This window comes from Taeniopygia guttata, chromosome 12 (genome assembly GCF_048771995.1).
Source record: "Taeniopygia guttata chromosome 12, bTaeGut7.mat, whole genome shotgun sequence".
NCBI lineage: Eukaryota > Metazoa > Chordata > Aves > Passeriformes > Estrildidae > Taeniopygia > Taeniopygia guttata.
The window spans coordinates 18,869,805-18,892,531 of NC_133037.1; the positions used below are offsets into that span (position 1 = coordinate 18,869,805).

At 45.8% G+C, this 22,727-nt stretch overlaps 2 protein-coding genes across 6 annotated transcripts; both read left to right on the forward strand.

Moving 5' to 3' along the window:
• Nucleotides 1-758: 758 nt before the first annotated feature.
• Nucleotides 759-7,246, forward strand: ISY1 (ISY1 splicing factor homolog). Of its 2 annotated transcripts, none has more exons than XM_030283466.4 (11): nucleotides 759-878; nucleotides 1,462-1,484; nucleotides 2,121-2,172; nucleotides 2,927-2,992; nucleotides 3,427-3,469; nucleotides 3,642-3,754; nucleotides 3,937-4,054; nucleotides 4,724-4,846; nucleotides 5,040-5,143; nucleotides 6,159-6,245; nucleotides 6,526-7,246. In XM_030283466.4, exons 1-11 carry the CDS (start codon nucleotides 876-878, stop codon nucleotides 6,631-6,633), a joined length of 840 nt encoding a protein of 279 aa, XP_030139326.1. In that variant the 5' UTR covers nucleotides 759-875; the 3' UTR covers nucleotides 6,634-7,246. The 2 variants fall into 2 exon arrangements, with proteins under 2 accessions (XP_030139326.1, XP_072790971.1); XM_072934870.1 differs by lacking the exon at nucleotides 759-878 and adding an exon at nucleotides 1,079-1,119.
• A 3,051-nt stretch (nucleotides 7,247-10,297) lies between these two features.
• Nucleotides 10,298-20,983, forward strand: LOC100231678 (haloacid dehalogenase-like hydrolase domain-containing 5). Of its 4 annotated transcripts, none has more exons than XM_072934658.1 (8): nucleotides 10,298-10,622; nucleotides 12,568-12,777; nucleotides 13,446-13,558; nucleotides 14,256-14,349; nucleotides 15,555-15,588; nucleotides 16,442-16,616; nucleotides 17,792-17,980; nucleotides 18,801-20,983. In XM_072934658.1, the coding sequence occupies exons 1-8, from the start codon at nucleotides 10,359-10,361 to the stop codon at nucleotides 19,195-19,197; spliced, it is 1,476 nt and encodes a 491-aa protein (XP_072790759.1). In that variant the 5' UTR covers nucleotides 10,298-10,358; the 3' UTR covers nucleotides 19,198-20,983. The 4 variants fall into 4 exon arrangements, with proteins under 4 accessions (XP_072790759.1, XP_072790760.1, XP_072790761.1 ...); XM_072934659.1 differs by having other exon boundaries at nucleotides 10,299-10,544; XM_072934660.1 differs by having other exon boundaries at nucleotides 10,300-10,505.
• Nucleotides 20,984-22,727: the final 1,744 nt, after the last annotated feature.

The window sequence follows — 22,727 nt, forward strand, 5'->3', positions numbered from 1 at the left end:
AAATCTGTTTTTATATAAAGAAAACAAAATTTTTAAAAATGAGGAACGCAAACCAGGCTGTAAGTTCCAGGAGAAAATTGCTTCAAAAGGACATGTCTGTTCCTTGGTCATCTTTCTGTGAGAACACGGGTGCTGGTGTTCGTAGTCAGTTTCTCCCAAGTGAACAGGAGCTGGACAAGCAAGTGGTTTTAGACTTTGTGGGACACGGGAAAAATCTATTCTTTGTATGTTTCATGTTGATTTATTCGCTAATACTGAGGCATCCCCTCATTCGTTACGGCAAACTCATGAACCGGTTGGAAGGACTGTTCGTTGGGAATTGAGTGACCGGACAAGGGGGAATGGGTGCAAACGGAAAGGGGAAATAGGAGCTTCTTTCCCTGTGAGGGCGGGCGGGCAGGCCCTGCCCCTGGGCCCCTGGCAGTGTCGGAGGCCGGGCTGGCCGGGGCTGGGGCAGCCCGGGGCGGCGGTCGGTGCCGGTGTCCGGGGCTGGGGCAGCCCGGGGCGGCGGTCGGTGCCGGTGTCCGGGGCTGGGGCAGCCCGGGGCGGCGGTCGGTGCCGGTGTCCGGGGCTGGGGGCAGCCCGGGGCGGCGGTCGGTGCCGGTGTCCGGGGCTGGGGGCAGCCCGGGGCGGCGGTCGGTGCCGTGTCCGGTGTCCGGTGCCGCGTCCCGGGTCCCTCCGCCTCGGGGCCGCTCCCGCCTCATCCCCGCGGGCCCGCCAGCCCAGCAGCGCGCATGCGCGGCGGCACCGAGTCCTGCGCGGGCAGGGCGCGCAGGCGCACTGGGGAGCGGGGCCGGGTTCACTTCCGGGGCTGTGGAGCTGCTGCGAGCCCAACGCGTTCGGCGGGACTGAGGGGCTGAGGGCACGGCGGGACCATGGTGAGTGCGGGACTGGGGCTGTGCGGGGCTGAGGGCACGGCGGGACCATGGTGAGTGCGGGACTGGGGCTGTGAGGGGCTGAGGGCACGGCGGGACCATGGGGAGTGCGGGACTGGGGCTGTGAGGGGCTGAGGGCACGGCGGGACCGTGGGGAATGCGGGACTGAGGCTGTGAGGGGCTGAGGGCACGGCGGGACCGTGGGAGTGCGGGACTGAGGGGCTGAGGGCACGGCGGGACCATGGTGAGTGCGGGACTGGGGCTGAGGGCACGGCGGGACCGTGGTGAGTGCGGGACTGGGGCTGTGAGGGGCTGAGGGCACGGCGGGACCGTGGGGAGTGCGGGACTGGGGCTGTGAGGGGCTGAGGGCACGGCGGGACCGTGGGAGTGCGGGGCTGAGCGGCTCCGGGGCACAGCGGGACCGTGGGGACTGCGGGGCTCAGGGGCCGCTCAGCACTTGCTGTCCCCTGGTGCCACTGCCCGGCGCTCGGAGGGGACCGGCCGCGGGCTGGGAGCGCTGGCGGCGAGGAGCAGGGCAGCAGGGCGGGGCCGGGGTGCCTGAGGCCGCGCTGTTTGTGTCTTGCAGGCTCGGAACGCGGAGAAGGCCATGTGAGTGCGGCGGGAGCACCGCTGAGTCCGGGCTCACCTCAGCTGAGGCTGCGGCCCCACCTGGTCTCACACACCCGTGGCTGCTGGCCGTGACTGTACCTGATCTCACACATCTGTGACTGGCTGGCCCATAGAACTCGCTGTTCAGCCTCTCTTAAAGCACTGATGGTTTAGTGATGCTTTTGGGTACTCAGTTGTGCGTGTGCTGGCCCAGACGCAGTGGGAGTTGGAGGGCACCTGCACACACGTACCTGGTGCTGTGGAGCTCCTCTCCTGTAGCTGAGCTGGGTGTGCCTGTGCAGGAGAGACCCTGTGGTAATGTACTTGTTCTCCTGCAGGCTGGGGGATAATACACTGAAGTGTGTTATAAAGGACCCTTGTGGTTTTAGGCAGTTCCCATTTTGGGAACAGGCCTGATAGGAGGAATCAGTCAGCATTGCTTTGCTTGAGAAATGAACCACTGAGGATTTAGAGTGGTGAGAGGTCATTATCTGGAAGAGCTGGAGGTGGTCAGTGAATGTGTTCAGGCCTTTGTTTTCTGCAGACTGTAATTAAGACCATAATAAACATCCAGAGCAAAACTTGCTCCTGTTGGAATGTGGATTTGCAAAAGTAAATCTGCTTTCTTCTCTTTAGGACGGCCTTGGCAAGGTTTCGTCAAGCCCAGCTTGAGGAAGGAAAAGTCAAGGTGAGATGCAAAAGCCCTGGAGGTTTGTTAACTCAAGTCAGGGAGGAAGGCAGGCCTTGTTCAGAGCCCAGGTGTCCTGTGCTTGACTCCAATTAGAAGGAAAATATTTCAGCTGGCTGAGTTTCACACTCACAGAGCCAGGAAAATTCTCCACCAGAGTTTCTCCAAACATTTTTTACTTTTCTGTTTCATATTGCATATTATGCAGACAAAAGGGGTTTAATACATTTTAATAAAAGGTAGAAGCTTTTAATAAAAGGTAGAACTATGGGGAAAGGAATACAATAACTGCACACAAAACCCTAGAACCAAGATGATGCACTAGTTTGTGTAAGCAAGCCAATGGAATGTGAAGAATGTTGAGGAGAAGGTACTCTGTATAAACTGGAAATAAATTACCTTATTTAGTAGTAGTAGAGAAAAGCTTAACCTTTAGGAGGTCATGTGTGCTGAAAATGGTGAAACTGTCCTGAATGGAACATTTGTTGTATTGGAGAAGATTATGGGGCATTCTGAAATAAACAGGTGAGAGATTTTGGTTTGGATAAAGTGGATTTAAGTAGGATTTTGTAGTCTGTGATAGTTTTTCAGGGCAGTAAATCATTATTATTTTTCACTTACTAAAAATCCATGTGAGCAGAAGGCCCTGGAGCTTGGTAGCAAAATTTGGCATTAATGGAGCAGTGAAGGCTGTGTGAAATGCTGTGTGTCAGTACTCAGCCAAGTTTGATGTGTATTGTTTTCTGTCCAACAGGAGCGAAGGCCTTTCCTTGCATCAGAGTGTAATGAGCTGCCCAAAGCTGAGAAATGGAGGAGACAGGTAATGGCAACCTGTGAATTTTCTGATTCTCTAGGAAATAGAACTTTACACTTCCTGCTCACACAGCCTGCTAACAAGGGGTTTTCCACACTTATCAGTACCCTGATAGTTAAATCACAGAACATTTTCTGAGATTGTGTGAACACACAGCTCAGTGTTCAAAGTAGCTCCTACCATGTCAGGTTGTTGCAAGGCCATGTCCTGCTGAGTCTTCAGCATCTTCAGGGATTTAGATTCCAGGTTTTTTGTTCCAGTGTTCTGATTATCTTCCTAATGATTTCTTTCCCCTTGAATTTAATCAGAATTTCTGCAGTTTCTACTTGTATTTTATTGCTACTTGTCCTATTCCCATGCACTTCTCAAACAATCTGGATCTGTCTTCTTTGTTCTCTCCACTGATTTAGAAATGTATTTCCGTATTCTTATTTGCCTAGATCATTGGGGAGATTTCCAAGAAAGTGGCACAGATCCAAAATGGTAAGATTTTTCTAACTATGTTTTATTTTTTTTTGAATATCCAGTCATAAGCAGTTACAGTAAAAATCCCATTTCATGTGAACTATGCTGTTTCCATTGCATAAATTCTGAAATTCCTCTGGTGTTTGCCTGAGGTGCCTGATCTATTGTGTTTATTTTTCCTCTCTAACAGCTGGATTGGGTGAATTCAGAATTCGGGACCTGAATGATGAAATAAACAAACTTCTGAGGGAGAAAGGCCACTGGGAATACAGAATAAAGGAGCTGGGAGGTCCAGATTATGCTGTAAGTGTGGAATATGTTGTACTGCATGGTTGTTCTGCTTACAAGTGAACTGACTGCTGAGAAAAATACATAACATTTGGTTAGCCATGGATAGTTTGGCCAGTGTTATTTTTATTCAGCCCCTAAAATGTTTGTCTGTGTTAGAAGAAAGTTTTAAACTATCAACTCTGTTTATTTTTCAGAGGATTGGCCCAAAAATGTTAGATCATGAAGGGAAAGAAGTTCCAGGAAACAGAGGCTACAAATACTTTGGGGCTGCAAAGGATTTGCCAGGAGTTAGAGAGCTTTTTGAAAAGGAACGTAAGTAAAGAGCAGCTCTTCCCAGACGTGAATCTGTGTAGTAGAATACCTTGATTAAAATGCTGTTGTAGTTTGTGGGGAGTGCTGGTAACAGCATTTCTGAATATCTTGGGTCAGCTCAGTGAAACACTGAGCACAGGTAATTAATTAAATGTTAGAGCACCTTTGGCTTTTTGTAATTAAGGAAATGTAGTAAGGAGTAAACTGGTTTCTGCTGGGAATTCCAAATGGTAAGGACTGATGGCTTATAGAAACTTTCCAGCATAAGAGGCAAGCTTATTGAGAAGTTGTAAATGGTACTCAGAGTTCAGGACTAGAAAAAGGGAACATTGGGTTGAACATAATTTTAGAAGCAAGAATGAGTTTTCATAATGAAAAACTGGATGTAAAGGGATGAAGCTTTGTCATGGAATGAGTGAGAATTGCTTGGGCCTGACAGTGAGGCAAAGACAAATGATGGGAGGTACTCCAGGATGTGGGGGAACCATTGGGTGATGTACTGGAACTGGTTTGTGCAGCCAGAGGGTGACACCAGTGCTGGCAGCAGCTCCATGGTGCTGGGTGTTGGCTGGCGCGAGGCAGCTGTGGGTGCTGTGAGGTTGGGGACAAGCTGGGGACACTCAGCAGGTGATGCAGGTGACCTGGTGGGTGACAGTGGTGTTCTTGCAGCCCTGCCACCCCCACGGAAGACTCGGGCTGAGCTTATGAAAGACATCGATGCCGAGTACTATGGCTACAGGGATGAAGATGACGGGATTCTGGAGCCCCTGGAGCAGGAACATGAGAAGAAAGGTATGTGAGATTCCAAACTGCGCAGAGCAGCCCAGGAAGGGATGATGATGGACTCTGAAGTTAAGGCACTTTTTTTTTTCTGATGTAGAGGATTTAGGCAAGAAGTTTAAGTCCATTGGAAAAGCTCTGGCAATAAGACCATGCTGTTCTGACTGGCTCTCAGCCACACTTGCCATTTTCCTTTGCTCCCCAGTTATAGCAGAAGCAGTGGAAAAATGGAAGATGGAAAGAGAAGCACGACTTGCAAGAGGCGAGGAGGAGGAGGAAGAAAACATCTATGCTGTCCATGAGGAAGAGGTAGGGGGTGGCTCAGGTGATGTGACTTCTCATGTGTCTTTTGTGCTTCCTTCTTGGACGTGGCATTACTCTGCCAAGGACATGTCTGCTGCTGTCCTGCCCCTCTCCCCACCTATCCCACTACGCAGTTTAGTAAGAATCAGTAGTAGGGGAGTGCTCTTGGCCCAAGCTTAGGGAGTGCTGGAGGATGGCAGGTGAGGACAGACATTTCACTGGAGTGAGAAACACCTTTCTGTGATTTAAATGGCACCGTTTTTGTCAGGTGGTGTGTTGGTAATTCTGCTCGGTCTGGATCCTGAGTACAGCCTGCCTCAGTAACAGCACTAGCAGCTTTGGGGACAAGATAATGTCACGCTGTTGCTGTGTGAAAACCCAAGGGTGCAGGGCGTTGTTCACACTTGAATTATGATGCAGCAGGGCTTTGCTGATGCTGGTGTCACTGCTGTTTCTTCTTCCTGCTCCCAGTGAGATCTGGAGAAGGGTACTGGAATCAAGGTCTCATTTCTCAGTCTGTATCTACTTGGGTTAAGCACAAGAATAAAAAGGAGGAATCCATCAGATGATCTGGTCGCTCCACCAGTGCCTATTTTATTTCTGTGATCCCATGGTTCATGAGGCCAGCTCTTAAGTGTGGGACCAAAACGGTACAGGGCTGTACAGGGAAGTGGTACCCATATTTTTAAAGCACTTGCTGTCTTCTTGCATAGCTGGCTCTTCTTCTGTTCACAGCTTTGCTGTGGCAGCCAGAGTTATGGAAGGGGAGGAAATGCAGCTTTACATTCATGTCCATGCCACAGCAGAGCAAAGGCCGTATGAGAACTGGAAGCAGTAATGCTGAAAATGTCAAGGAGCAGGGTCTGCTCGTAATCCTTGTGTTCTTATGTGCTGGGTCCTCTTCATTCATTCGTGTGTAGTGTTGAGCATGCTTTGTTCCTTCTGGTAAAGCAAGTAAGAAAGGGATTTTTTTATGACCTCTACAGAAAATAAAGTTGATGTGATTTTTTTCACGTTTTAGTCTGATGAGGAAGGTGGCAAGGAGAGAGAAGGTGAAGACGGCCAACAGAAATTTATTGCACACGTTCCAGTGCCAACTCAACAGGAGGTAAGGCATTACAGCACTCAGCTACAGAGATGCACACTGGCTTTTGCAAGACACATCTTAATTTACATCAGGTCATCAGTAAAAGTGCCCTAAATGTGTGATTTCTGTGACTTGACCCTGCAGCTTTTTAATCCTCTTGCAAATGCTATAACCCTTTTCACCTGTGAGTTCCCAAAACCTTCCTAAGTATTCCATAAATTAGGAAGTGTTGTGGTATAGCTGATTATCTGAGGTTTCAGCATCTCAGCTGAGCTGAATCCACCCTGTTGTATCTCTGCAGATTGAGGAAGCTCTTGTACGAAGAAAGAAGATGGAGCTGCTCCAGAAGTACGCCAGTGAAACCCTCCTGGCACAGAGCGAGGAGGCAAAGACGCTGCTAGGATTGTAACAGTGCACCCGTGTCCTGGTTTGTGTGTGCTCCCTCTGAAAGCAGCAGGTTCCTAAGTTCTGGTAGCAGTGGGTTTTAGCTCTGGAAGTTGCTTTGGATGTTAAGCAGACTGCTGCAATTACAGTGTGCTGTGCAGAAGGAGAGCATCATTCTGGTTTCTCCACTAGGATGACTTGTACTCCAGTGCTGGAAAAGGTCAAACCTTGGTGGACTTGCCTGTTCATCTAACAGCTGTCTTCAGTGCTTTCAGTTTGGGAAGGGGTCTGTGCACTGGGGCCTCTTACAGATAGAACCACACCTAAATCCTGGTGTTCCTGCCATCCTGTCTGCTCTGTCCTGACTGTAAATGTGCACAGCTTCTCATGCTGGGTATTGCTGAGCTGAGGAGTAACTCACACTATTACCCTGCTTGGTTTAGGCAGATCTTAGGAGTGACTTTGGAGGAGATTCGATTCTTTCTGAAACACATGCAGCATCTAAAACCTGTTACCTTTTTTGTGGTCTGTAACTGTGCCTGGATGAATTGCTTAAATGCTGGATATTCCAGCAGCTACTGTAAAAATTTTGCAATACCATGTTCAAATATTTTTATTAAAACTTATTTACAACCTGATGTCTGTTTTATTCTAGCTCAAAGGATTGTGATGATTCCTTAATGGTAGCCAAAGGGATGTTGAAGCTCTGCATCCCCTACTGCTTTTGGCTCGAGAATCCTGGGACAGGGGGCAAGGTAGAGCCTAGTCAAAGTCTTATGGATGACTAATATTGTTGTACAGGTCTGAGTGAATGGCATTTGAAGGTGGACATCTGCAGCCATGCAGAATCTCTGTCTAAGGAGCAGAGTATTGAACAGCCACCTCTGGGACTGGTCAGCATTTCTGGATGCTCTCAGTATTTATCTATTGCAATCTGTTGTGAATAATCCACTCCAGAACAATCAAAGCTCTAAATTATAGACACAAGCTTTGTGTTACTTGATGAAATGATCAAGCAAACAAACAAACAAAAAAAAAAAAAACCAAAAAAAACCCCAAAACAAATAGAATTGAAAAAGTGGAAAGCATAGCTGCCAAATTAAAACCTAAAAAAACCCAGAATAAATCAAAAGCTTGATTATTGGTAGCAAGCAGACAACTAATATCACAAACTAATTCTCTCTTCCTGGCAGCAGTGCAGCTTCCTCTGCTTTGTAAGAAAGCAGCAAACAATGTCTATGGCTTAAATTTGTTGTAGATTTGCTTAACTATATACTGGAGATAACCAAACTAGATTTAAGCAGGGGAAAATCCAGCTAATTTAGCCCTGATACAATCTGAGGGCTTGGTAATGCCAGTGGTAGATCCCTCTGTCACTCTGAATCTATAAAAGAGCACACAAGGGTAAAGGCAGATCAGGGACAGAGTGATGATAAGAGAAATACAAAAGCAGAATAAATTGAAAGAATGAGAAAAAAAACAACAGGATTGTAATTGCATTCATGTTCAAAGGAGTATGACCAACATCATGATGTAAAAGGCAAGTTTATAAGACAGGGCTGGTCTCTGCCATCCAACACAGAAAAGGAGTAAATGCACAAAACTGCAGTGTGTAACTGCAAGGCAAACTGGCTGCTGCCTGGCCCTGCTGTGCTGGGTCCTCTCTCTGTAGCTCTGTGTAAAGCATTTTTGAGCTGAATGCTCTTGGCTGCATGTGAGGGAGCAAACTGCAGAGTAATTATCTCCCACAATGGCCTATAGCGAAATGCCTGTGTCCTGACAGGCTGTGCAATTGCTGGTGGAGTCAGGGTGGGGAAACTGCTGTGGTCACAGCCAGGAAATGGATCCTGTTTGTCCTGGAGAATGGAGCAGTGGGCAGGCTCTGCCTCAGCTCTGCGGGTGCAGCTGTGCTGGGATGTGTGTGTGGTGCCAGGCTTATGGCTCATACCATCTCTGGAGTGCCTCAGCCCTGAGCACATCCAGGTTATAAAGCAAGTACTTTCTGTATTCCTACATGCCTGCTTCAGAGTTCTGCCCTGTGTGTGGTCCTGGCTTAAGCTCTGATTGTTCTGTCTGATGTATCGATTTGGGTCTGCTTTTGTCTCTTAGAAATGCATTTGTGTGTTTCATTTAATGCCAGCCACGTCAGTGGTGCAGATGGAAGGCCACCTTCCCTGTTCTGTGTCTTGGTGAGTGCAGTGCAGTTGCTGAAGGATCAGTTTCTCCTCGCAGTCAGAGGGGTGCTGAGGAATATTTGTTGGCAGCACTAGGAAAAAGGTGCATTAGCAGATGAGCAAGATAAACAGAGACAGCTTTGCACAGTGTCCATTAGCGACATTTTGTGCTGCTTGTCTCACTTTCAGTCTAGCTGCAGGGGTGCACAGCTGAGGCACTATGGTGTTCGTGCATGTTAGGCTTTTTCCCAAAAGATGAACCACAGAATGGGTCAGGCTGGAAGGGACCACTGCGGGGCATCTGGTCCAACCTCCCTGCTCCAGCAGGGCCATTCCAGAGCACAGGGCACAGGATTTGTCAGACACTTCTGGGGTAGCTCCGGTGCGACAGCTCCACACCCTCTCTGGACAATCTGCTCCAGCGCTCAGTTGCTGCACAGGGAAGAAATTCTTCCGGAGCATCAGATCCTGCTCGTTCCTCGTGTCCAAATGTCTGGCACCACCAAGCAGGGCCTGCTCCATCCTCTTGGCTTCCCTCTCAGGCCGGTCCCGCGCAGCTCCCTCGGCCTTTCCTTGTAAGAGATGCTGCAGTCCCTTCATCCCTTGGCCGGGCGGAACCAGACGGAATGTTTCTTCTCATCTGTTACTGTCGGAACTCAAAATGTCCCTCAGACATTTTCAGAGGTTCCAGGCCTTGGTCAGAAGCATTTTAGACCCTGGCAGGCAGCAGAAAACAGCTGTGATCTTGAGTTTGAGCCATGGAATGAGTTACCAACTTTGAAGGTGGAACAAGTGGTCACAGAGAGTTAGATGGTATAGTAAAAGTAGTCACAAATTAGAGGGAAAAATTTTTTAGTATTGTACAAGGGGGTTTTAACACCTGTACAGGGGGGTTTTACTTTGTACATGGGGGTCAGGAGTTCTAAGGAAAGTGGGCCTGATCCTGTTCTTCCTCCTTCTTCTTCCTTGCCTCCATGTTCTTGGTGATGTTGGCACTCACAGATTGGTTTAGAGTAGAAGAGCACATTGTAACGTAGATAGTAGGTATTGGGGAAAATCTGTAAACATATAACACGTAATATATCATATAAAAGATAGCAGCAGCCTTGGGCGGGGAGAGAGACGATGGAGACACCGGACAGTGAGGGTGTCAGGAGAGTGTGTGCCTCTGCCTGGGCCGCAGACCAAAGCAGCCGCAGCGGGAGAAGACAATCTTTTAGATAACTTGCAATAAACTGCCTTGAGACTGAACCACAAGAGGCTGCGGAGTCTTTCTTTGGAAGCACGGGTTGGAGGAGAGACTTTACCACCATACGAGACCCCTGAATCAATCCCGGGGTTCTCACATGTTACTAAATTGAAACACAGTTGTATCCTCGGCCGGAACGTCGTCCTGCTGCCGGCCGCGGTGCGGCGGAGGGGCCGAGCCGGGGCTGGCCGGGCGCGGAGCCGGGCGAGGCGCGGGAGATGCCGCTCCGCCGCCGGGGCTGAGGCGGGCCCTGACGCGGGTGACGCTGCCGTGAGCTCACGCCGGGCCGGGCCGGGCCGGGCCGGGCCGGGCCGCACTCCGCTCGCCATGCGCCGGGCGCTGCCGCCGCTCCGCGCCCTGCTCGGGGCCGGCCGCCCGCCGCGGCTCCCGGCGCCCCGGGGGATGCGCTCGGCCGGGCGGAGCGGGCACAGCGCGGTGAGCGGGGCCGGGCCCGGGCGGAGCGGGCACAGCGCGGTGAGCGGGGCCGGGCCCGGGCGGAGCGGGCACAGCGCGGTGAGCGGGGCCGGGCCCGGGCGGAGCGGGCACAGCGCGGTGAGCGGGGCCGGGCCCGGGCGGAGCGGGCACAGCGCGGTGAGCGGGGCCGGGCCCGGGCGGGGGCCGGGAGCGGAGAAAGCGAAACGGGCGCGGGGCGCGGCGGAGCGCGGCCGGGCTACCCGCCGTGCCCGGGGCCGGGGATGCCCGGGGACATCCTCGCTTCCCCGGGCACTGCTGGCTGCTTGTGCTCTGGTCTTACAGAGCGAACGAGGGAAACTCCTTCCGACTCTGTCCCTGTGGTTGGGCAGCGCGGCACAGCACTCCTAGCATCAACAATTTATTTACAGTCCAAAGGGAAACAAATCTGTTAACATCATTACCTCTCTCTATCATTATATCTATCATATATATATATATATATGTTCAGTTCCTTCCTTAGTGCTTTTCCCCCCTTTAATACTTTCTTTTTCTTCCTACTAGTATTACTCACTGTAAAATTCCCATTTGTAATCTGTTATCTATACATCTGTTATTTGTATGTTGCGAAATTAACGTAAAGAATCACATCTGCTGCAAAATGATTCCAATACCACTGTAGTTTCAGCAGTTTCATGCACCCATTCACAAAGCCTGGGAAGACTGCTGTACATTTATTAGCAAGCCTTCAGCAGCATCCCTGCAGCAGTTGGGTTATTTCTGACATAGCTTTCCTGAAACAAGTGCCGGCTATGTGGAGACAAGGACTTCAGGGGTTTTGTTCTTTAAATTAAAAGGGTGATGATTCTACAGAGGAGAGAGCAGAAGGCTTCAGGGGGAGTTCTTGCATGTAAAGACAAAAACCCAGGCTAATTTAAATGAATGGGAATGCAATATATTTAGTGTTGACGTTATTAACTCAGGCTGCCTAGGGGGGTGGATTTCCGCTGTTGTTTGATCTGCATCCCGTTTCCCAGCAGTGCCTATCCCTGTGTTGTGCCCAGCTGCAGGAAAAATGTGGTGGGTGACTAACTGATGTGGAACAAAGTGCTGCTTGCGTGGGCAAAGTGCCCTTCTCCTGCCCAGGAGACACGGTGGCTGTGGGTGTGTGCCCTGAGAGCTCCGGTAGCAAAGGCTGTCCCACGTCCCAGGGCTGCAGTCCTCTCTGTGCCGTTCCCCTCATCGTGCTCAGCTTCGGCCCCTAACCCTTCCCTTTTCATCACTGACCATAAATCCCAAGGTTCCTGGTTTCTGCTTTGGGCTCGGGAGAGAAATGAGCTTTAGATGATAGGTTTTGTTCCATGCTTTTGCAGCCTGATCCGGTAACAGTTTCATTGCTCAGCAGTCCTCTCTCTGTCTCTGCTCCTTGCCCGTATCACCAGCTCATCCTTCCTCACTCTCCTTGCCAGGGCTCACCAAGTCCAGCTCTTCACTGCCTCTAAGGCAGGCAAGGAGATAGATTTTAGTAACTCGAGCAGCACCTTGGTTTAAGGAGGTGCTGATTTTCCCAGTTAGTCTGCCCTATGTGAAACTAGGACTGAAGCCATGTGTAGGAGCACAGCAGTCACTTGGCTGTAATCAAACTCTTGTGGAACAGAACAGTTTTACTACAAACACCTTGTAAAGGAGCAGCCAAGTACAATACTTGTGTCCAAGACCTGCCTACTGCTGAAAAATTTACTTTTGCATATTTTGTTAGTATTCTGTGAGGGCCAAGCCATTAAAGTGTGACTCAGTGGCACAGCAGCATGTATTTTGTACCTCTTGGCATCAGTTTAAGTTAATTTTTCCCTATCTTCTGAAACAGTCTGGAACTATTTGTAAGGCAAAATAGCTCTCATGAGTCTGTATGCATAAGGCAGAGGGAGTTGTGGTGCTCCTTGTGTCAACGTATTTTTAGCATGAAGATGTGTCTGTAAGGCACATTAAGATATGCAGTATTACAGATCCCCTGCTCTCACTGGAGGTGTCTGTTCTGAGGGGGCTTTAGCTGCTGTAAACTCTATTAAATATATGTAAGGACAGGCATAACTAATGGACCCTTTGATTTCATCCCTCCTTCCAGCTCAGCGTGCTGCCATCCTTTGGATTTCTCTTTGACATTGATGGGGTGCTGGTACGAGGGAGGACCCCCATTCCTGCTGCCAGAACAGCCTTTCGAAAGCTGGTCAACTCTCAGGGACAGTTCCTGGTGCCCGTGGTCTTTGTCACCAACGCGGGGGACTGCCTGCGCCAGAAAAAAGCTGACCAGTTGTCTCACCTGCTGGGGGTTCCCGTGAGTCACCTACATCCATTTACGTCATTAGCGTGTTGAATGTGTCAGCTGTATTATGTTCCATTAAATGCTGCTCAGTTCAGCAGGTCTCCTTTTCCCTTAAGCCTCCTGACATGCTTTGCTGAAAGTGAAAAGTGCAGCCCAAAGCTAGTGGCTTTTCTACTGGTAAAGGCACTGGTTTTTCCAATAGCAAAGCTAAAGGTATTTCTTTGGAAAGATGGTAAGTAGGGATCCACAGGAGCATCTTTCCAGAATAATAGTCTTACTGGTTACTACCTGTCCTGTTGAAGGGGTGGGCAAATGTAAACTAAAAGAAGGTGATGATCTGGTACAATTAAATCAGAGCTGCAGTTTAGCAAACAGCCCACAGCTGGAACCAGCTCTGATTCTTCTTCCCTGTTTTCTTCTAAATTAATTTGGTGATCTTATAAAACCAGGAGAGAAAGGCTTGTTCATGTTGAATTGAGCTGGAAGCTGGAAGGGAGATGTATGATCATTTGTCATTAAAGTATTTTTTTTCTGGCTTATTATCAATACATCATTTGTGAAAGGAGAAAATGCTGATTGTTATGTAATTCCTGGAATCTGTCACATCTGTTAATTGAATCTATGCATAAACAACTTCTCTGAAAAACAACAGACTCCTTTTGTTTTTAAATCCCAAACAGATTTCCCAAGATCAAGTGATGATGTCACACAGTCCTCTGAGGATGTTCAAGAGTTATCATGAAAAATGTGTCCTGGTATCTGGACAAGGACCCCTTCTTGATATTGCTCAAGAGTATCTTTACAAAAAGAGTTTTAAAAAACCATCAACTTTCTGTCAAAGTGTTTTCCTTAATCAGGTTCAGGGGCTACTATGGATGAAGTGAAAATCAAATATTTCAACCCTACAAATGCAGTAATAAATAGTAGTGATAGTTCCTAGTATGGTGCCAAATTTATGTTTTGAATGTGGTTTTATACTAAGTGCCCAAAGAACTTGAATTATATTGATATCATGGTGGTATCAAAATTTCAAACTGTAACTTAATAACTTTAGCTTTTGCATAAACATTGCTCAGGCTTCCATTAAGTCCCTTCTGCACTTTTTCCTTTAGTGGGATTTTCATTGAAGTTGGTGTAAATCATAAGTTGTAAAAACGTATATGCAACTTTTAAGCATAAGCTCTATTTGAAGTGCAAAACTGAGAAAAAGGTATTGAGAGAACATTCCAGTTAACAGTCAAAATTCATTAGGCCTGGCTAAGAGAGAAGTAGATGAGAAGACTGAAAACAAAACAGAAGAACTTTGGTCTCTCATTTATCAGCAGTGAGGCAATCACCTTTTTGTCTCACAGGAGGAAAATTTGTCTTTGATGTTGCTTTCATTGCTAACTAATTTGTCAGCTGAATACCTTTAGGTGGTTAAGGTGGAATGAGCAGTTTGAAAAGCTTTTCCTGTGAGCATCTGTGTGTCCTTAGCTGGTGTGCCCCAGCCTTGGTTTCTGCCAGCCCATCACCATTGACACCCTGCGGGAGAAACGCCCTCTGCTCGATGCAGTTGACCATGACAGAAGACCCAGCATCCTGGTGAGTGGAGATTTTTGTTTTAAACCTCTCTGTTTGCTCTTTGCATGACATCCTAGAACAATATTTAATCAATATTTAGCTACCAAGCTAATGGTGCTGTTCTTACATTGTATTTTGACTTTGCTTTTCTTCTTCCTTATTTGTTTTGTTACAGCATTCTCAAGAACAATTTTTTTCTCTCAGTAGTAATTCTTTAACCCAGCCTTTGATTTTGTAACCTGCTGTTGTGGGAAAGCTCACACAATTTTAATACAGATGCCTAATGCAAAATCTGTCTTGGAAAGCTGATTAGCTTCCTCAGAAAGTGTAGAAGATAACATAAGCTTTTCCCTGAATATATGATTGTGTTGTCATTGTTTCTAACCCATGAGGTTGCTTTGATTGGAAATGAATGCTTTGAAGATAAATAATTTTCCCTCAAAGGGCTCCCTTTGGTGTTTATAGCATTATTTAAATGTCAGCAGTAGGTACAGTTGTTCCAGTTGAATTGAGCAGAATTTAAAGCAGAAGTGAACAGCTGGGTGTGCTGTACATGTTCAGGGCCAGCCTACAAAGTGGATTTCCCCCACTTGTAGCAAGGACCTTCTCTGGCACACAGAATCCATAACTCAGCTGTGTCTCCTTTTGCTGGGCTCCTCACCCATGTGGATGGGGGAGGTCAAGAACCTGTTAAAGTGCTTGTCACCACAGAGAGTAAATAACAAAGTGCACACTCTCAATTGTTTAGCAAATATATTACATGTTATACAGTGCATTCTTTATTAGAAGTGTTAAAGAAAAACATCTCAAAAACTATTTTTCAAATATCTTGGTACTACTGGAGGCCTCTTACTCCTATGTAAAAATACACATCCATACTTTTATACACAAGTAATTAAAACAACTAATTAAACAAGTAATTTAAACAACTGAAATTACAACACAAGTAATTTTAACAACTGTAGTTAAAAAACTCCAGAGGCAGCTGAGGAGAAGCAGGAGGCAGGTGCAGGTACAGCACAGTCACTGCTGTCCCTGTGCCAGAGGTGTCACTTCAGAGAGGAAACACAAGTTTCTGAGTGAACTGACGTCAGGTATATACCAATACAGAGTGCATTTCCTGCTGGAGGGACAGCAGGTAGCTCCAGGAGATGTGCTTGAATTTATTCTGTTAAAAATAGATGTTTAATCTTGTAGAAAACTTTCACTTTTTTTTCTTATTGCAGTCCCCATCTGCTGTGGAGCTTCCCAAGATTGAGGGTCAGTTATCTTTATTTAACTTACATCTATCCATTAACACATTTATTTTATTTTATTTTATTATCAAAATTATTTTTAGATTGTTGAGCACTTTGAAAATTTGTCTGAGGCAATCCAAAAATTTCCTTGTTAATGATATCTGTCATTCATTTGAAAGCATCATGTGTTGTAAGGCTGGTTTTTATTGTGTGCAGTTTTCAGCCACTGGTTTTGAAGTTTGAAGGGTATATGAGGTCTCCTTTCCCTTCCATCTGCCTTTAACAGGCTGTTGTTGCCCTCCTTTCATAAATGAGGAATGAACTGATGTTCATTATTCAGAAATAATTGGTCTTGTTCTTACAAGTAGTCAGGAGGCAGCTGTAGTATGAGAAGGGTCTTGTGTTCACTCTTATCTCATCTGAACTGCAGGAAAGTAGAAATTGGATCTTAGGATTTTAAAGTATCCATGTCAGATTATTGCTGGAGACCAAAGCAAATTTTAAAAACAACATCCAAATTTTGTTCTGAGATGAACAAATCAACATCTCTGATGTTGTATTTAAATACTGTGTGTAAACAGAGAACTCCTAAGCAATACAATTTAGAAGTTAATATTGTAATTTCTGGAGAAACCTCGCCTGTAAAATAAAATTCCTAAACCTGTAGATTTTGCAGTGGGGTCTTATTACTTCTGAGATTTTCTGTGAATGAGTGGGCATGTGATATATGAAGCCCCTAAATTAATGTGACTGTTTGATAAGTTCCTTAAGTTTATATTAAATGACTTGTCCAGTCTCTTTAGGCTAAGTTTTAGGCCCAGTGTCAGAGACTCTGTTAAAAACTCCATGACTGTTCTGTTCTGTGGTTCTCACAGCTGTGGTGCTATTTGGGGAGCCAGTCAGATGGGAGACCAGCCTGCAGCTGATAATTGATGTTTTGCTGACAAGTGGCTATCCTGGAAATCCCTATGGGCAGGAGAACTACCCTCACATTCCCGTGCTGGCCTGTAACATGGACCTGATGTGGGTGGCTGAGGCACAGTCCCCAAGGTGAGTGCTTTATTCATATAATTGGGATTTATATGGGGCTTCCTCATTTCTCCAGTAGGATTCAGAGCCAACACTTGAATACAGAATGTTTGATGGAGCTTCAGAGCAGGGCTTGGCTTTGAATGCAACGTCTCTAATGCACTTTCAGCTAATGCTGCCTTGTTGCTGGCTGCATTATTGCATCCAGGAAATCAGTTCTCAAGAGAAAAGCTGCTTTTAAGCTCTAAACCCTTTTGTTTCCTCACTCCCAGAACAGTGGAGAAAGAGAGGTTTTTCCTGAGGGCCTCAGAGCCTTGGTTCAAAGGCAAAAATAAAACAATTATCAAGGTTATTGGTTTTTTTCATTAGGTCCCTCTTTGGTATTTATCTTTTACTGGTAGGGTAAAGGGCTGACCCTGCTGGTTGAAAGCAGTGAGTGGTTCTGAGCTGAGGACAATGCAGTGAGCTCTTTAAGAAGCACAAGAAAAGGCAGGTAGAACATGCAGAGCAAGGTGCCAGGACCTCTTAGAGTGGTTTTATTTGATTTTGCTTTCAATAGAAGGTACTTCTTTAATAGGTTTGTTTCCCCTCCCTTCCCATGTCTGTAATTTGAAATAGAAACTTGTTACTGTGACTTGATTGCTGCCTCAGCCCTGGGTCAAAGATCTGCTCAGATACCAGTCCTTGGAAGAAGAGGCTATCTCTAATTAGCACATTGGAAAAGATATATGTGTGATGGCTTCAGGCTACAGTAAGACAGCCAGGATACCTCCAGTGAGCAATTTTAAAATGATATAAACCTGTTGTGCCGTCCCAGTAATGTGGGTTTATTTTGGTGTCTGTTGTTCATCTAATCAGCACTTAATTTTCAGTGAACCAGCTGCAGAAATGTTGCATGCTGAGCAGAATTTGACAGTTGCAGGACACAATTTATTCCTAAAAAATAATGAAATAAAAAGCCTTGTTTGATGTTTTAAATCTGTGCTTAATGTAATTTGATTTGGTTTTATATTTGTGTAGGTTTGGGCACAGAATGTTCATGGTTTGGTTTTATATCTGTGTAGGTTTGGGCACAGAACATCCATGGTTTGGATTTATATCTGTGTAGGTTTGGGCACAGAACGTCCATGGTTTGGATTTATATCTGTGTAGGTTTGGGGATGGCACATTCATGGTTTGGATTCTTATCTGTGTAGGTTTGGCCATGGAACGTTCATGGTTTGCTTGGAAAACATTTACAAGAAGATCACTGGCAAAGAGCTGAAGTATGAGGCGTTGATGGGCAAGCCCAGCAGGCTGACATACCAGTGTGCAGAGCACCTGATCCGGGCCCAGGCCCTGCAGAGGAGCTGGGAGCAGCCCATCCAAACCCTCTATGCTGTGGGGTAAGCTGTGCTGAGCCCCCCAGGGACAGCAGGGAATCCCAGACCCTCTGTGCTGTGGGGTCAGGTGTGCTGAGCCTGACAAATACACCAGGAAATTACTCACAGTGTAAATGCCAGCCAAGAAAAACACACAACTCTTACCAGCTTGTTTCTCCTACTATTAAGACCATCTAACTTTCTTGGTGCTGTGGTATATTTTTTGTGACATTTCTGATCTTAAAAATTAATGATGCTTTGCTCTTTTAATGTGTAATTTCTACAGAAGCACAAAAGGTGTTTTATATGCAACTAAGATTTCTCCTGATTTATTTTTTCTGCAATAGGCTGTGTAAATCTAACAACAGGGGTTTGCCTGGGTGTTTATTCTATTAGGTTGAGTTGGTGTAACACCAACTGCCTTTGAGCAAAGAACAGTTAGATATTGTAGAGCTAGACTTTATCTCTTAGGTCATTTAGGTTGGTCATATGCTACTGTGTGTGCTGCCACATCATAGAACCCTTTTCAGACAGGAAGACAAGGCTGTATTGTATTAAAGACTGTTTCAGAATCTCCAAGATGTTTGGCAATATAATAAGGTAATTCATGGGCTGCTCATACCTTGATTTTCTCTCCCCTTGCCCCGATCTGCAATATGGAGAGTGATTAATTTTGTCATGCTTCATTAAAATGGTGCAATAAGATAGCTGCAGGGCTGGACTTCTCCCTGTCTGCCTGATTCCACACCAAGTGGTGTAAAGTATACAATAAACTGTTAGATGGGAATGCTAAGAATGCCTTCTAGAGCTGAGGCTGCAGTGCTGACTGAGTTTCTGGTTTCAGGGACAATCTGATGACGGATGTGTACGGAGCTAACCTGTACAACCGCTACCTGCAGGAGAGCTCCAGGACTGGCTCCAAACCCCGCTGGCAGGCCAAGGCTTCAGCAGGCAGAGCCCCTGCCCTGCTCCCCCGGGCCCATGAGGCTGGCCCCAGCTGGCAGAAGCAGCTGGCACCCGCAGCTGCTGCCCGCTGCCGCTCTGTGCTGGTCTGTACTGGGGTGTACAGCCCCCAGGGCCAGCTGGCCCTGCCCGCCCGCCACAGCGGCACTGAGAACGTCTTCCACGGGCACAGGGATTTCACCTTCGACCCCGGCCTGGTGGAGCCAGACCACATTGTGCCAGATGTGGATGCTGCTGTAGACCTGGTCTTCCAGCTGGAGAACTTTGCACCTCATTGAGCTACATGATTTCTTAAGGACCACTCCGTGCTGTGCTTCTCTTGCCCAAAACACACTGTGCTTTACAAGAGTGCCACAAACTGCTGCCTTCTAAATTTTTTGCCCTCTGAATTAATACAACCTTCTGTTAGGTATGTTTATCAGTAGTACATGTAGGTACATGTGTGTATTTAATTATATTAAATGTCAATAATGCTTTTTATAGAGCTTATAAATATGTAATTTATGGCTGGAGTTGCTCTTTACTGTCTTCCTCTTTGTTATGCTAGGGACTTCAACAGCAATATTTCATAGTAGCCTATTCATGTACTGGTACATAAATCCCTTCACAACAGTACCTCCTATTTTTTGCTGGAAGATTTAGCTTTTAGGTGTTGAGGATCTTGAGGATATCAGATTGTGGCGCTGGGGTTACTCAGCCCACTCCACGTGGGCTGGCACAGAGCACAACATGTATTATTGCCTGGCATTCTGCAAGTACTGAATGCTCCCTTCAATCAGAGGGCAGTTCAGTTTGTTCCACCTTAGACTTGCTCTCATCTGACCTGCTGCTGCCTTTCCTCGTGTCTCTTTTCCCATGTCCCTGGAGTTTTATTGCTCTTCTCTGCTGTGTGAATCCTTAACTGTGTTGGAACTCCCTAGTCCTGGAAGGGAAGCAGATCTGGGTGCCCTCTGCAGCCTTTTTGCTCTTTCTCTTTCTATCTCCACTTTATTTTTTTGCACTTTTTAAAATTTTTTTTAAAATTTTTTTAAGGAATTGTGAACCTTAGAAAGCTTTAGCAGTTTTGTTTCATGTGTTTCTGTGAGTTGGGACTTTACACTGAATCAGTGACTACTGCTCAGCCAAAAAGTGCCTCCTAATTTACTTGAAGCCACGGTGGTAATTAACTGGCCTTTAGTGTAATATATTTAATCTCATGTCAATGTTATGTGTTGTTTGGTTCATGGATTTTATAGCTGTTCGTTTAAAAAGAAAAAGTAATTTATTTTTTGTTATTTTTGTAAAATGCTTCTAAAGTTTTCATCCCAAAGATGCCTTTGAAAATATTTCTGTGTTATTTGTTATAACACAGAAGCTTGTGACATAAGCTTGGAAAACATAACCCAATTAATTGTTTTCAACCAAAGTCAATTTACACACAAAGATCAATTCACATTAGGGACTAGTTAGGTTTTTAAGATGGGTTTTTAAGGTTTTTTTCTTAAATTAGAAATTGTACAAACGAAACCTGGGAGTTCATTTCTGCCAGGTTCCTGCAGGGCTGTCAGAATGACTTCCTGGCCAAATCCTTCCCTGCTCCTTATCCCAACAGCAACTCTGAGAGCTCACAGCTGCTGTGCAGTCAGATTTTGTTGCTGTGATTCCTCTCTTTGCAGAGCACTGTAATCCCCTCTCCACTGTCAGGATTGTTGATTCATCTCTTGTAATGTTTCCTAAGCAGCTCTCGGTGTCTCGCTGGATGCAGTGTAGGGACACTGCTCTGAACAGTTCATTTCCTGCTCCTTCACTGGAAACGTATTTACAGCAGCACATTCTTGCCTTTTTATTGGTACAATGAACAGATATCCACCTGTTTCTTTAGATACCCACCTCTTTCTTTACTTTCCTGTAATATACCAAGTATTTGCAAAGAACGCCAAATCTAAGTAAAGATTGTAATTTTGGAAGGTCAGGGTAATTTGAAGTCACACTGTTTCAGTACTAAAACATGTTATAAAACTCTCTAACTTTACCAGAATTGGTGAAACAAGGAATAAAAATGTTTGAAGGTGCTGAAGAACAAAATGTTCCGTTTGTTTCTCCTTTTTTCTCTACAGTTTGGACAGACACTTCAAAATGTTCATGAAGGGACTCACCCCTCATGGAAACATTAACATAAAAGGTGTTTATAGAACAGGAAGACTGACTCTTTTTCTCTGGCACATCACCAGTAAAATCTAAAACCCTCCAGCCTCTGAGTATTCCAGATTCTCCTGCTCCATGGTCTGACCTCCTGCTTGGTGAGGGCAGACCCTCAAAAAGCCAAAATGCTGAAAAAACAGCAGATGAAGGAAATAAAGGAAATTAGAAATAATGACCTGAATAACACTACACACAGAAGTCAGTCACCAAAAGGGGTGGAAATCTCTTCCCATCAGTGTAAAGGGGAGAAACTGTGATTACAAGAGTTTCTCAGCAACTCAGTGGTGTGCTGGTATGCTCTGTAACTTGAACAGAAATGGGGACTAACAGATACCACAGCATATCTCACACAGTCTGTATTAAAATCTTCTGTCTAGACAAAGATGAATTCTTGGGTGATGAAATAGATCCTGTTTTCAATGTTGACAGAAACAGGCTGCAGACTTAAAAAGTTTCAGGAAAGTGTTTCTGTGGTCACTTCTGTGAGCAAAACAGATGAGTGCATATTCCAAATAGCACAGGTGAGTTTACTTCGTGTAAAGATTGGTTTAATTTGTCTAATTCAGACCACCTGGGACTCAGCTGGTCTTAATTAAAAGTTCTCCTCCTTGCACTGTATTGGTCTTTTATCCAAGCTCATAATTCAGTACTGGGCTCCTGCTAAACATGTCTCACAGTTTAACACCCAGCAGATGATTTATGTATTTATTGGTTTATTTATTGACCTGTTCCTGAAGCAGAAGCAGCACCTGGCATACAGGTAAGAATTTCTGTAATCTAAGAATCACATTTTCAATAGGATTTGGGATTGGTGTCTTGTTTTATGGAGTTGTATCTGGGAAAATGCTTTCTGCTAGTTCAACAGCTAACTTCCTGCCCACAGATGTGGAGAAAAAATAATTCAGTTAACTTAAACTATAAATAATACATCTATTTTTCTGCAGGTACAAACTACATAGTGAAAAGTCAGTTCACCAGAGCAAATGAGAAATGGCTGTAGTGTGTGTAGATGTCTTGTATCCAAACTATTTCACATTCTTAGAGAATTCCGGGAAATGAGAAATAATTTCTAAGTGCTCATCTCATGCACTTATAACAAGCCATTAAAAGGAAAAGTTGTGTTTTTTCCCATGCAGATTTAGAAACTCCAGTATAAATGTGTAGAAGATGAGAAAATGCAGGTCAGCCCTTCCCAGGAGCAGATGTTACTCATGACACCTGCACAATTTCCCTCTCTCACCAATTCCCTCCAGCACACCAGTGCCAGGCCAGTCACAGCCACAGCGTCTCCGTAGTAAAAACCTGAGCTTAAAGAGAATAAAGTGACAAATTCAGCTGCACCCAGCACTCTGAGGAGCCAGCTCTAGAGCCTGGCCATGGCACTGACAACTCCTCTTTTGACACCCGAGGCTTTACTGAAGCAGCAGACAATGCAAACCAAGAAATTCAACAAAATTTCAGATTCAGATTTCATTCCTCATCTTCCAGACAGCTCTGCTGGAGAGTTTGCTAAGTGGGAACAATTGAAAGTGCGTGCATTTCTGGAAGGGATGGAGATTTGGGAGGATTAGAGGAAGTTATTTCAGCACCATTTGTTTAATTAAGAGTACATGAGGTCATATCTTGT

Bases quoted from the DNA above. Each gene is read 5' to 3' on its own strand.
- ISY1 (XM_030283466.4), top strand. The intron at 4,055-4,723 runs GTAAGTAAAGAG...GTGTTCTTGCAG, and splicing joins AGAGCTTTTTGAAAAGGAAC to CCCTGCCACCCCCACGGAAG. The intron at 5,144-6,158 runs GTAGGGGGTGGC...TTCACGTTTTAG, and splicing joins ATGCTGTCCATGAGGAAGAG to TCTGATGAGGAAGGTGGCAA.
- LOC100231678 (XM_072934658.1), top strand. From the start codon at position 10,359: ATGCGCCGGGCGCTGCCGCCGCTCCGCGCCCTGCTCGGGGCCGGCCGC. The intron at 15,589-16,441 runs GTCAGTTATCTT...TGGTTCTCACAG, and splicing joins GGAGCTTCCCAAGATTGAGG to CTGTGGTGCTATTTGGGGAG. The intron at 17,981-18,800 runs GTAAGCTGTGCT...TTCTGGTTTCAG, and splicing joins CAAACCCTCTATGCTGTGGG to GGACAATCTGATGACGGATG.